Here is a 15,296-nt window from a genome sequence, read left to right as displayed (position 1 = left end):
TTGTAATTTCCTTTTATTCCCCTCTCCTCAGGCTCTGGCCAACAAGTAGGTAATAATAACCTCGAATCAAACTTTCCCGAGTTTTTTCCCTCCTGACTCAACACACGTATACACCTTGTAACCCTGGGATGTTCAGCCCCCATTTGGAACATTTAAGGGCTAGGTCAAGCACATTAATTTGAAAATATTTGCTCAGTTATTGATGTGATTGAAGACTTAGAAATAACAGTTTTTTGTTTTGTTTTTTAAATTCATTTCAGAGATTAAGAGAGAGGGAGAGAGAGAGAGGAACATCAATGATGAGAGAGAATCATTGATTGGCTGTCTCCTGCACGCCCCCCACTGGGGATCAAAGCCTGCAACCTGGGGCATGTGCTGTTGACCAGAATCAAACCCAGGATCCTTCAGCCCAAATGCTGACACTCTACGCACTGAGCCAAACGAGGAAGGGCAGAAATAACAGTCCTTGATATTATGATTCATAATATGTTCATGATTTATTTTAGTGAATATCAGAAGTTTTAAAAGTGTACAATGTGTAACTGGATATATATATATATATATTTTTTTTAAATTAATATATAGATTTAAAAATAAATTCGTAATACCAAGAGTGAAACATCAGATAAACCATAGACTTTGAAATAGAAGTTTATAATGATTTTAGAGAGAGGAATAGAGACATAGAAAGATTGAAGAGAGAGGAAATTGACAGGCTGCCTTCTGCACACCTCCTAATAGGGATTGAGCCCGCAATCCAGCATATTCCCTGATTAGGAATTGAACCATTGACTTCTCGGTGCATGGGATGATGGTTAATTACTGATCCACAGCAGCCAGGCCAAACTACGGACTTTAAGTGCTATGAAGAGTCAAAGTAGAATCATTTTCAGTAAGAAATGTACCACAGTGGTGAGTGATGTTTATAAAAGGAAGGCTCTGCTTGGGTAGGGACAGAGGAATAAGGGAAATCCCAATAACTTCCTCTTAATTTTGTTGTGAGCCTAAAGCTGGTCTCAAAATAATATCTTAAAAAATAGTTCTACAAAAATAATTGCAGTGATTTTAAAGAAACTAGAAATGTATTATTTTTAGATGGTGTGGGTACCATTGTACTAGATTTAGCTAAGCTAATGTGGCTGGAGCTTACAGACATAGATTTTATTTTCTAAACAGGATTCAGAAGAGATGCTGTGTTTGTCAAGCTTCACAAATGCACAATTCTTAGGAAATCCTGACGTCATTGTGGATCTGAAATACAGAAATAATATATTATTAGTCTAATCATATATAACTTCATATTTTAATGAATAAACTCTTTCCAGTAATATTTACATATCTAAATCTGAACACCTCTTCCAATTTTTCAACAGAAATATTTAGTTTATGATAAACACTGGCTTTAATGGACTCGGGATTTAATGGACAAAATTTCAGGTACGTATATAATATGTGAAATTAACACCTTGCTAATTTTAAAATGTTTAACCCTGACAAGTTTGGTACAGTGGATAGAGCGCCAGCGTGCAGACTGAAGGGTCCCAGGTTCGATTCCAGTCAAGGGCATGTACCTTGGTTGCAGGTACATGCCCAGAAGGGGTTGTGCAGGAGGCAGCTAATCAATGTTTCTCTCTCATCGATGATTCTTTTCTTTTTATTCTATTGATTTTTTACAATAAGGAAGGGAGAGGGATAGAGAGCTAGAAACATGGATGGGAGAGAATCATCGACCAGCTGCCTCCTGCACACCCCCCACCGGGGATGCGCCCGCAACCAATGCACATGCCCTTGACTGGAATCAAACTCAGTGGATAGAGCAGGTCGACACTCTATCCACTGAGCCAAACAGGTTTCAGCTCTCATCGATGTTTCAAACTCTCTATCCCTCTCCCTTCCCTCTCTATAAAAAAATCAATATAAATATACATTTAAAACAGGTTTACTTATAATTAAATTTACAATATATTTTTTGTTCTTAATTTACCATTTTTTAAAAAATTTGAATCCACTTGAAACACCTCTAGATTTACATGAATTGAGGCAACAGCTGCAACAGAAGCAGATCAGTGGATAGAGTAGGTCGACGCTCTATCCACTGAGCAAAACTGGTTTCAGCTCTCATTGATGTTTCAAACTCTCTATCCCTCTCCCTTCCCTCTCTACAAAAAATCAATAAAAATATATTTTAAAAAACGGTTTGCTTATAATTAAATTTACAAGATATTTTGTTCTTAATTACCATTATTTTTTTTTAAATTTAGCAACTAGGACATATGTTGGGGAAAAAACAATGTAGTAATTTTACCAACATGAATAAATATTACATATTTACTACTAGAGTCTACATATTTAAATACAAGAGTCAAACCTCATAAACAATGTACTGCTAATGGTTAGCACATGATCACACCACCTCAACTGTGGTAACTGGTGCTGTTGCCCTGAGGCCAGACTCTGCAGCAGTTTTACAGCCTGAGGGCTGAAGCCACACCCCAGCCAAGCACATTTGTTCACAGGCCATGACTGGCGAATGCATGCATTTACTAAACCTTTCAGTGTAAAATTTAAATTATAGTAGTACATACAGAAAGCTTTCCTGTGAAATGAAACTTTTCATATGTACTTCACTTTAATTACACAAATGTGTCATCATAAGTACAAACAGGTGAACTAATTGGTCAATTTTTGAACATATATATTTGTAAAACCTACTTTCTAACATAATGGCTTTTGACTCTAGTGGGTAGCTTCTTGCCTCTGTTAGTATGCTCTACCAAAGTTTTACTGTATTTATGTAATCATTCATGCATTGATGATCATTTCTAAGATTAATTTCTGACTTAAAGCACGAAAACATAAATATATACATTCTCAAGAAACTTACAGTTTGGAAGAGAAAGCTGAGCCATTTTGCCACAACGAAAGATTATTGTTGTCTCTGTGGTAGGGTTGAATCCATACAAATTTAACAAAAACGTACAAAAAATTCTATGAGAGATAAAAATGTTTATGAGAAATTAGGTAATTGATTTCATACAAACAACTAAGTTGGTCCTTGTCCGGAGGAGGAGGATGGAAATGAGGAGGCTGGGTGACTACTTACTTAAATGCACAGCCCACAACACCTGATTCAATGAGTGAATAAATGAACCACCCATGTCTCACATTGCAGGAAATGTTGTGACCAGCTGGCCCAGGATATCCAACATCCAAAAAATCCTACACTCTTCCGTGGAAACATAGAGATCTTTGAATCCACTTGAAACACATCAAAATTCACGTGAATTGAGGCAACAGCTGCAACAGAAGCAACAGCATCCTAACAAACTTGCCAAAGGAACAGAAAAGTATAGAAACAAATTGGAAGACAAAAGACATATAATATTAATTGATGCAGAAAAAGCATCTGATAAAATCCAGCACCCAATGTTGATAGAAAGTCTTATAGGGCCATAGATGACAAACCTACAGCCAACATCATACTAAATGGCCAAAAACTGAAACCACTTCCCCTAAAAACAGGAACAATCCAAGGAAAGCCAATTTCACCATTCTGATTCAGCTTAGTACTGGAAGTCCTAGCTATAGTGATCAGACAGGAAGGAATAAAAGGCACCGAAATTGGAAAAGAAGAAGTAAAGCTGTCATTATCTGCAGATTATATGATACTGTACATAGAAACCCATAAGGCTACACTAAAGGACTACTAGATTTATGCCGAAACCGGTTTGGCTCAGTGGTAGAGAGGCGGTCTGCGGATTGAAAGGTCCCGGGTTTGATTCCGATCAAGGGCATGTACCTTGGTTGAGGGCACATCCCCAGTAGGTGGTGTGCAAGAGGCAGCTGATCGATAACACTCTCTTATTGATGTTTCTAACTATCTATCCCTCTCTCTTCCTCTCTGTAAAAAAAAAAAAAAAAAAAATATATATATATATATATATATATATATATATCAATAAAATATATTTAAAAAATAAAATATATTTAAAAAATAAAATAAAATAAAAGACTACTAGATTTAATAAATAAATTTGGCAACATAGCAGAATACAAAACTAACATCCAGAAATCTATGTCATTTTTATACACCAAAATAACTCACAGAAAGGGAAACTTAAAAAAAAAATCCCATTTACCACTAGAACAAACAAACAAACAAACAAAAAGATATGTAGGAATAAACTAAGCTAAGGAGGTAAAAGACCTATACTCAGAAAACTACAGGACATTAAAAAAAAAGAGAGAGAGAGATAGAGGACCCCAACCTGTTAGGCTCAGTGGATAGAACACCAGCCTGCAAACTGGAGGGTCTCAGGTTAAATTCCTATCAAGAGCATGCACCTTGTTTGCCGGCACATCCAGAGTAGGAATTGTGCAGGAGGCAGCTGATCAAAGTTTCTCTCTCATCGATATTTCTAATTCTCTATCCCTCACCCTTCCTCTTTGTAAAATATTATTAAAATAATTAAAGAGAGAGAGAGAGAGAGAGAGAGAGAGAGAGAGAGAGAGAGAGAGAGAGAGAGAGGAAAATATAACAAGTGAAAAAAGATACTGTATTCATGGATTGGTAGAACCAACACCGTTAAAATGTCCATACTATACAAAGCAATCTATAGGTTCAATGAAATCCCTAATAAAACAGTATATTTCACAGATCTAGAACAAAAGTTTCAAAATTTTATATGGAAACAATAAAAGATCCCAAATAGCCACAGCAATCTTGAGAGACAATAACAAAGTCAGAGGAATCACAATACTAATTATTAAATTATACTACAAAGCCACTGTAATCAAAACAGCCTGGAACTGGCACAAGAATAGGAATATAGATCAATGGAACATAATGGAGAACCCAGGAACTGACCCAAACCATTAAAACCATTGTCTTCAATTAATATTTAACAAAGGAGGCAAGAGCATACAATGGATTAAAGAGCATACAAATTGAGTAAAGACAACCTCTTCAATAAATTACATGGAGAAAATTGGACAGGTACATGCAAAAACAAAATGAGACTAGACCACCAGTTTACAACATACACAAGAATAAACTCAAAATAAACGAAAGACTGAAGTGTACGTTGTTAAACCATAAAATCTTAGAAGAATCCATAGGCAGCAACTAATTTATCATTAGCTTCTCTTGCCCTGGAGATGTATCCACAAACATATTGCTATGAGAGCATAGCAATATGTTTGTGGATACATCTCCAGGGCAAGAGAAGCTAATGATAAATAGACAAAATAGGACTACATCAAAATAAAAAGCTTCTCCACAGCAAAAGAAACCATCAACACAATGAAAAGGGAGCCCACTGCATGGGTTAACATATTTGCTACTGATAGATCTGATAAAGGGTGAATATACAAATTATATAAGGAACTTATACAACTTATCAAAAGGAAGACAAACAAACCAATTAAAAATGGACAAAGGACCTAAAAAGACACTTCTCCAAAGTTGACATACAGAAGGCCAAGGACAAATAAATAACTGTTCAAAATTACTAATCATCAGAGAGATGCAAATTTAAATGACAGTGAAGTATCACCTCATACCTTTCAGAATGATTACCATCAACAAAGCAACAAATGACGAGTTTCTGATGAGGATATAGAGAAAAGGGAACCCTAGTACCCTGCTGGTGGGAATGCAGATTGGTGCAACCACTATGGAAAATAGTATGGAGTTTCCTCAAAAAGTTAAAAATTGCACTGGCATTTGGCCCAGTGATCCCACTTCTGGGAATATATCCTAAGAAACCCTAAACACTTATCAGAAAGAATGTATGCACCCCTATGTTCATAGCAGTGCAATTTACGTACAATATCTAAGATGTGGGAACAGCTCAAGTGCCCATCAATAGATGAGTGGATTTAAAAGGCATGGTATATTCACACCATGGAATACTATGCCAGAGTATAAAAGAAGGATTTCTTTCTCTTTGAGACAGCATGGAAAACCTGGAAAGTATTATGTTAAGCAAAACGAGCCAGTGAGAAAGATAAATATCATATGATCTGACTCATATGTGGACTCAAAAGAACAAAATTAAATGATGAACAAAACAGACCCAAAATATAGAAGCATAGGATAGACTGATGAATCTTAGAGGGAAGGCTGGGGTAGGTAGGTGGGAGGGAGCGATTAAATGAAAAACTTATATGCATATATGCATAGCCCATGGGCACAGACAATGGTCTGGTGAAGGCCTAGAAGTGGGGATTGGGTGGTGGGAGTCAATGGGGGAGAAGAGAAGAGGGAGATCCATAACATTTTCAACAATGAAGATAAATTAAAGAGTGAAAAGAGTTTGGATCTCTGCCAGCCACCCCCAGTGAACAGTGTCAAAGGAAGATACAGAAGGATCACTTAGTTAATGTTGAGTTCACATCATTGACAAACTTTCTGAAGGTCCAGAGGCAAGCTGATGAGAAATAGAAAGAGTTTGCTGCTCCAGTGGGAGCCAGTTCTGGAGAATTTGGTAGTTTTCCTGAGGAAAGCTCAGAAGAAAAGAATCTTATATCCTGGGAAAGCCAAAGTCCACCTCAGGAGCAGGTGCAGGATGAGGAAATTACAGAGGATGGCCTTTGCCTTACTCATGAGAGTCTTCTGTTAGGTAATTTGAAGCTGATATTATGGATATAAAGGACCTATTTAAAGATTTTTGAATGATAACTCATGAGCAAGGAGATGTGATATATAGCATAGAAGGCAAAGTTGAAAGTGCAAGAGTGCATGTCCAACAAGCCAACCAGCAACTATCAAGGGCAGCAGAATATCAGAAAAAAGGATTCCTGCATGTTGCTGTGCAATGCCCAAGCCATTAAAGAAGTATAGAAATCTACAAGTGGCTAGCAATGAAGAATGGAACAAAACTCTTAACCTTTATATTTTAAGTGACTATATTATAATTACTTTGCCTATGGTTTTAATTTGTATGTTGAGATTTTTGGATGCAGTTTCCGGTAATAATAAACAATGAGAATAATTTTTAAGCAACTTTTAAAAATATTTGTCAGTTACAATTGATATCCAGTATTGTTTTGGTTTCAGGTGTACAGCATGTTGATTTTTAAGGTGAACACCCATCTGACACCATGCATAGTTATTAGAATACTAGAGGCCCAGTGCACAAAAATTCATGCAAAGAGGGGGTCCCTCAGCCCAGCCTGCACCCTCTCCAATCTGGGACTCCTCAGGGGTTGTCCTATTGCCAGTTTAGGCCCAAAAATGGCCATCAGACATTCCTCTCACAATCTGGGACAACTGGCTCCTACCCACTCACCTGCCTGCCTGCCTGATCGCCCCTAACTCCTCTGCCTGCTGGCCTGATTGCCCCAACCTTGCCCTCCTACTGGTGTGATCACCCTTACCTTGCCCCCTGTCAGCCTATAATCGCCCCAACCTTGTCCCCTTGCCAGCCAGATCATCCCTAACATCTCTGCCTGCTTGCCTGATTGTCCCTAACTGCCCTCCCATGCAGGCCTGGTCCCCCTCAACAGCCCTCTCATGCAGGCATTGTCCCTGCCAACTGCCGTCCCCTGCAGGCCTGATTTTTCCCCCACCCCCGCATCCCAACTGTCTTCACGTGCAGACCTGATCACTCCCAACTACCCTCCCCTACAGGCCTGGTTGCCCCCAACTGCCCTCCCATGCAGGCCTGGTCACCCCCAACTGTCCTGCCCTATAGGCCTGGTCACCCACTTCCCTCCTCTGCTAGCCTGGTCACCCCTAAATGCTCTCCCCTTGCAGGCCTGATCTCTTCCAACTGCCCTACACTGTGGCCTGATTGTCCACAACTACCCTCCCCTGATGGCCATCTTGTGGTGGCCATCTTGTGTCCACATGGAGGCAGCCATCTTTGACCACATGGAGGAGGCCTTCTTGTGTGTTGAAGTGATGGTCAATTTGCATATTACCCTTTTATTACATAGGATGGGTCATTTAAGTTTTTAATTAATGTGCACAATCATGATACCTTCAGTTTCCTTGATGTATAGTAAAATCAAGTAGCAAAGTTTACATTAGAAAAAAGCATTTATAGACGCATGACTGTCTATAAAATAAAATGGAAACATTTAAATCTTACCATTTCTTCTTCATTATCTATGTAAAGCAGGCTAGAGTTCTTAGAAGCACAGGCCTTTAAACTCTCATTCCAGGCTTTTAGTTCAGTACTAATGTAATAGCAATTGTTGGAATAGGTAAACCACTCCTTTGGACAATGTCCACAATGATATGCTAAAGAAAGATTATAAAATTTTATCAAAAACAATTTAAACTTTAAAAAATGAAAAATAATTTACATATTTGCCTAGGTATAGACACATTTGTGCAATACATATAAAAGAAAACACACTCACAGAGAAGGGTTAGTCTCTTCTTTCCTGGTTTAAATCCCATATTAAGCAAACACACAAACAAAAGTATCCACTCTCTACATGTCGTGAATGTCAATGAAGAAAAACACGTTTTTAGAATCCTAAAATTATCTTTGAGCCCATCTGCAACAATCAGTATGATGATCTTAAATGAATATTTCTTCATATTGTTGCATAAGAAAACACTTTTCTATAATCATTATTTATGAACATTTATTGCCTGGTATAATTTATGTCCCCATCCAAAAGAGCTATTATTTTTGACTACCCTATGTTGGAGATAAAGTATAAACTATACTAATATCAGCACTGAGAAAATAATTATGTACCTTTCTGGATCCTGATTTTCAAGGAAGAATTATTCTGCTCCAGTGATGCATTAGCTGTGGGGGAAAAAGTAATTCTTATAAAAATCAATCTAGATCTAACTACATCATAATACTTCTGTTTCTTACATTTAATTTGTTGCATTATCTAGGATTAGAACTATCTGGAATAAAGTTTAGTTACCAATGAAAATTAATGTAGTAATGATAATTTTGAGGGAAAACATTCTGAAATACTAAAGAACTACATCTCTCACAGTATTTGGATTAAACAATGTCAAAAAATACTTTGTATTTTTCAATAAGGTGTCCTAAGGCATGCCTTACATTATAAAATGTGGTCATATATATGTACATATATTTATAAACTACTCTCTAAAATCATTCTGATATTTATACCTTGGACAATTTCAGAGTTACAATTTTTCACTTAATCTAAATGCATACTTTAAGATAAGAGTTCTATTCTATAACACTATGAAGTATTCAGAGGCACTGATAAACATAAAAGTGAAAATTTTTATATAACCTTACAAAAATGTATTTACAAAGCATAATAGGGGTTGTCACCACAGCAGACATCAGGACAAGACAAATGACCACGAGGGTCCCAGCAATGAGCTTCTCTGGAGGTGATGGTGAAACTGCAGGAAGAGAAAAGGAAACACTGAGAAAGGAGAAAGAGAGACAATTTGTTTAGACAGTTTACGTACAGAGAATCAAATACATAAACTTGGACACTAAGCCCATCCCTACCACTGTAATCTTTCTCTTAGAATATGCTATTGCATGTTTAGGAAATAGACTGCTCCGTGAGTTACTGGTCAAAAACTACACCTTCAACAATACCTGAATAAAATTAGCCCTCTGCTTTTGTCTTAGAATACCGTATTCCAACTTTAAGCACTGATTCTCACAAATGAAAAAAAATATGCAAGCTAATGCCCTATTTCCCCCACATCGCTGCACCCCAGCTGCACACACTAGAACAGTTAGACTGTGTGTCTATTGAATGCGTTACCTTTGGAGTGGTCCTTCTTGTCCCTCCCTGGAAGATCCCGGGAAGCATTTCCAAGAGTTAAGTCTGCGTAGGTTATTTCCTGCTCAGTTACTGGAGTGCAGCTTTGAGTGCTCTTAGGTTTCCTTTGCTGTCTCTTGGTGGACTTGGCCAAATTCAGATCTGCATAGGTTACACTTTGGTTATTCATCTCTGCAGCTGAGTGGCGTTTGAGTCTGTGCTCTAACTTAAGTGTCCTTACAAATAAGTGACATAAGCAATAATGTGATCTCCAATACAGTAAAACTGGGCGGGGTAAAGGGTAGTAGGGCTCATTTCCTTGTTGAAAAAACTAAAGTCCTGATTTTAAATTTGTTAGATCTTTAAACAAGTGCTTCATAGTAGATGTAAATTTTACGATATTCTACATTTAGCAATATATTATTTGTTTGAGCCATAAAAAGCAAGAAATCAGAGAGGAATAAAGAATAGCATAAATAATGGCATTGTTATTAATTGAAAGACAGATTCCATGAAAATATTAACATTATTAGAATGCTTGTATTAAAATTGAAATGTTATATGAGAAAAAAGAGTCTCCAATATTTATGATAAATTTGAAATCAAATAATGTTTAAAGACTGAATGGTTCAAAGATGGGACATCAGTTGTGTTGGCATATATAGTAGTTTTGAAGTAAATTAATTTTATTTAATAACATACTTTATTTATAATGCAACATAATTCATTAAACAAGAGTTTCATTGTCAGTGTGGTGCCATTTCTTGCAATGTTTGTTTAATTTTTTTTAAATATCTTTTGATTTTTTATAATTCAGCTTAAACTTGCACTTTATGAGAGCAACTTCATCCTGATTTTTATTAAAAGCCAACTATTTTTATTTATTCTAAATAAGTGTACATTTAGATTACCACTGTAATTTAGATAACTCATTTAAAGAATCTCTTTTTAAAGGCTGGGCTAAGTATAAAATATACCTATATTGATAATAAAATAAAACTAACTCTTCCTTGTCATGATTCTTGCTGCATTTCCCTTTAAATTGTTTTGCTTAACACATCAATTGTGCATGGGTGTATGCACTTGAGTCATTCTCTAACAGGCAAGAATTTGAATTGTTTGATATCCTCCAACATATTTCATATTTTATTCTTCTCATTTTTTTGCCCCAATTATTTAAATAAAGACAGCAATGTTTTCTTTTATTTGGTTCTATCTTAATTGTACCTCACATCTACCATATGTAATTTCCCACTACATTTGAGACGGGCTAATAGAGAGACAGGAAAATAGAGACACATACCTTCTGTAGCCTTTAGTGGGAGACCAGGTTTCTCTAGTAAACAAACAATGACTGTGGTCTTCACAGACTGCCCTGTGAAAGTTCAGAATGCATCATGAGTGGAAAAAGTAGATTTCTCATAAAGTTTGAACAGGAAATTCTTACACATGGGCTATTTTTAAGATAGTTTATGTCATCAAACACCTCCAGAATATGGGATACTTGGGGCTGGTAAGTGTGTGCTGTGGTTTATCCACATTGGCAGTGCCTATGAGAAGTCGTTTTCTTATTCGAAAAGATATCAGAGGACAAAAGACGTCAGCACACATGCTGTTAACTTACATCTTAATCACAAACTCTGAACACTGAAGCCTTGTTAGGAGTATCTCAGATGTTTAAATCCTACTCTTAGACAGGTTACTAAACCCTGGCATTACATACTTCTTTTCCTTATACTCTCATTATGGAATTTCTATTACAATTGGGAAAATTTCTAAAATCATAATCCCATCAACTATAGTTATTTAATGATATTTGTCTCCAATGAACTGAAGAATTGCTATTATTTTCACCTTTATGTAAACTGTCACAACAATCATTAATCCTCAATTTCTTACCTTCTCAATTTCTCCTTCTTGGTTCTTAAAAAAAAATCCCTCATTCATTTTATTATTCTTAAATGTTAGACTTCCCTTGGCAAAAATAATATCTCTGTGAAGGATATAACATTAGATAATGTTGAACTATACCACCATGACAGAGATTAAATTATTATATAACTAATGATTGAATTTTTTTGCTCATTTTTCTAATCAAAACCATCTCTATTTTAATGATTAATTATGGTAAATAACAAAGCAAAACTCTACCTATGTAGGGGGATACATAGGGGGACATTTTTGAAATGTCCCTATGTAGGGGGACATTTTTGAAATGTCCCTTATTTTAAAAACTAGAGGTCTGGTTCACAGAATTCGTGCACCAGGAGGTCCCTCGGCCCACCCTGTCCTCTCTCAGAGTTCAGGAGCCCTCAAGGGGTGTCCTACTGATGGCTTAAGCTCACTCCTAAGCCATCAGTAGGCCTCCCTCTGCAAGAGGCAACCTGGCTGATCAGGGGAATGTGCCAGCCCCATCACCCCACTGCTGCTTCCACTGCCCTCTACCACAGCTGCCAAGATGGTTTCACCAACACGGACTCCAGTACCTTCACCACAAAAAATTGACAACTTTCTTTAGGCATTTTCAAAATGTCTTTTATAAGCTATGACATTTCTTCCTTTATTCCTTTTTCTCTATCTTTATTTCTTCTTTCTTTCTTTTTTTCTCTTTCTTTTTTTCTCTTTCTTTCTTTCTCTCACTCTTTCTTTCCTCCTTCCTTCCTTCCTTCTTTCCTTCCTTCCTTCCTTCCTTCCTTCCTTCCTTCCTTCCTTCCTTCCTTCCTTCCTTCCTTCCTTCCTTCCTTCCTTCCTTCCTCCTCTCCTGAGGATATTTTTCCATTGACTTTTTGAGAGTGTGGAAGAAAGAGGGAAAAACAAAAGGAAACAGCACTGTGAGAGGGACACTGCAATTGGCTGCCTCCTGCATGAGCCCAGACCCAGGCCCTGGCCAGGAAGGAGCCTTCAACCTAGGTACATGCCTTTGATCAGAATCAAACCCAGGCCCTGCAATCCACAGGCCGGGCTTTATCCACTGAGCAAACTCACTAGGGCAGTATATGAAATTTGTTAGCCCCTCCAGCAACAGACTTCCATTTTTTTCCTCCAGGAGTGAGGTGGAAAAACCCTAGAACACCTTCTTGGATTCGAATTGTCCAAGTTACCAAGAATACTGCAAGTAGCATCCAGGGAGCTTAGCTAATGAGCTGTCAGAAAAGGTGTTTCTTCTGCAGCTCAGGCACAGAGGTTGGTTTGCTGGTGAGAGCCTGCCCTTGGCCAGGAGAGGGCCTCCCCCTCCCCCTCCCCCTCCCCCTCCCCCTCCCTCTCCCTCTCCCTCTCCCTCTCCCTCTCCCTCTCCCTTTTCCTCTCATCCTCTCCCTCTCCCTCTTACTCTCACTCTTCCTCCCCTTCTCCCTCTCCCTCTCCCTCTCCCTCTTTTTCTCCCTCTCTGTCTCCCTCCGGTCCACTATCTCTAAGAAGCAGTGAAAAAATATCCTCTAGTGAGTATTAAAAAACAAAACAAAACACAGAATAACGGGCCTTCTCCTTGGAGATGCTGAGTATGTAGGCCTGAAAGAGAGAATACTTGGCTCTGCGAAGTTCCCTACATGAATTTTATTAACCGTATTTGGAAAATTAGCCTAAGCCACACCAATGACTCAAGTTTGTGCTTTTCTGTGTTCCAGGGAAGAATCAAATGACCCTTTGCTCTATTGTGTCAAAACAAAATTGTGCATGTGTTACATACATAATTCTTATTCAAATATATAATAGCAGATGCAAAAGCTCTGTAACTCAGTGAAGGGACTGGCAGGATGACAATTCTGTTCAAAGGAGATTGCCAAAGATGAAAGCCTGAAGTAAAACTGCTATATTAGATACAATCTGGCTAAAACCCTATAGGACAATAAAAGCAGCACTTTTTGAATTGGTGTGCCTTCTAGTCAGAAATTAGTTACATCTTTAAAAAAACCTAAAAATTATTTTCATCTTCTCACTTTGCTGATCATTATATGTAACTTTCCAGGGCTGTAAAATGCGAAAGTAAATGGAACTTGGTGAATTGTAAATAGTGTGTCAGAGTTACGTGTTTCATAGAAAAGGAAATGATCATTCTGTGGGCCTCTAATGCCCCAATTATACTGAAAGGACTTGCTGTCAACCTTTTACTCTGGGCCTGTGCTCAGCCACAGAGGCTCGGGCAGGGGCAGGTGGCCCGCCCCTTTCCTCTCAGGGCCTGTGATAGGCCTGTGAGGCTGCTGGGTGGGCTCCCCGCTCCTCTCCCAGCCTTCCCCTCTCCCCACCCTGTCCCTGACCTTGTCAGCTCCAGCAGGCCTGCCAGAGCCACAGGATGATGGCTCAGGCCAGCCTCTTTGTACCTGTCTGTGTCTGCTCCTGAGCCACTGCACAGCGGCTTGGCTGGCCTCTCCTGTCTCTATCTCCATCTCTGTTCAAGGCCTCACCTATGTGAGCAACCTCCACCTGTCCAGTCATGACCCGTTAAGGCATCATGGCCTAATTTGCATTATATGTGCGTGTATATATATATATATATATATATATATATATATATATATATACACAAGTTAAAAGACACATAAGCATCAAAAGAAACAAAACTTTACAGCACGGTGGTTTGATATACATGTACTGCAAAATGATCGCCACAATACGTTCAACTAACACCCATCTTCTCATACAGAAGAAATAAGAAAATAAAGAGGATATAGTGTATACACGCTGTATACTCTACCCGCCCACTAATCACATAATAGCTGTCCAGGTGCAAGACAGTCTGCTGTGACATTGCAGTGCTTGTGTTCAAGCAAGCCTTATTTTACAAAATGGAGGCATAAGATCATCCCATGGAATGCAGCATTAATGTTACCCATATGATCACCGAAGGATTACAACTTTGCAGCAACACATTGATGAGTTGGGGAAACACACACACACACACACACACACACACACACACACAGCTACTTCCAGTAATAGTGTTCTTCCAAAACTATTCTGCTGTGATAGTTCCTGCTCCGGTGCATGGTGACCACCCTCTGCTGGGGCAGGAATCCGGGAAGTTAGGCCCATCCCTATTGCTTTGGGCCCTGGGGCCCTCATATGACAGCAGCGCAATGGCAATGTTCCACCAAATTGATGAGGGGATAGAATGAGGACCTGGAGACCTATTTCTACTCTGCTCTTGTGGTGATAACTTCTGCAAGAAAAACGTGGAGAATGGGGAAGACATAGCAACCTGTCCTAGCTGCTCTCTTTATAGAAAGTGACTTATGGGCCTGGCCAGGTGGCTCGGTTGGTTGGAGCATTTCCTTTACAACAAAAGGTTTTGGATTCCACAATCCCTGGTGGGGCACATTCGGAAGGACTGATGGGTGGTCTCTCTCTCTCTCTCTCCCTCTCCCTCTCCCTCTCCCTCTCCCTCTCCCTCTCCCTCTCCCTCTCCCTCTCCCTCTCCCTCTCCCTCTCCCTCTCCCTCTCCCTCTCCCTCTCCCTCTCCCTCTCCCTCTCCCTCTCCCTCTCCCTCTCCCTCTCCCTCTCCCTCTCCCTCTCCCTCTCCCTCTCCCTCTCCCTCTCCCTCTCCCTCTCCCTCTCCCTCTCTCTCTCTC

At 38.8% G+C, this 15,296-nt stretch overlaps 1 protein-coding gene and 1 pseudogene across 2 annotated transcripts; one reads left to right on the top strand and one right to left on the bottom strand.

Annotated features, from left to right (window-relative positions):
• Positions 1-480: 480 nt before the first annotated feature.
• On the bottom strand, positions 481-14,163 carry LOC311619761 (NKG2-A/NKG2-B type II integral membrane protein-like; the record flags this gene model as incomplete). The annotated part of the gene is made up of 8 exons (XM_084878287.1): positions 481-1,251; positions 2,885-2,988; positions 8,097-8,248; positions 8,718-8,771; positions 9,263-9,358; positions 9,736-9,894; positions 11,036-11,107; positions 14,049-14,163. The coding sequence occupies 8 exons, from the start codon at positions 14,161-14,163 to the stop codon at positions 1,131-1,133; spliced, it is 873 nt and encodes a 290-aa protein (XP_084734413.1). The 3' UTR covers positions 481-1,130.
• Positions 3,157-6,844, top strand: LOC311618680 (syntaxin-7-like; annotated as a pseudogene). Its single transcript has 3 exons — positions 3,157-3,180; positions 3,244-3,347; positions 6,306-6,844. The product of its transcript is annotated as a syntaxin-7-like (transcript).
• Positions 14,164-15,296: the final 1,133 nt, after the last annotated feature.

The sequence above is a fragment of the Pipistrellus hanaki genome (assembly GCF_964339955.1).
Source record: "Pipistrellus hanaki genome assembly, chromosome: 3".
NCBI lineage: Eukaryota > Metazoa > Chordata > Mammalia > Chiroptera > Vespertilionidae > Pipistrellus > Pipistrellus hanaki.
The sequence above is the reverse complement of the archived record's forward strand: the minus strand, read 5'-3'. Positions and strand labels throughout refer to the sequence as shown.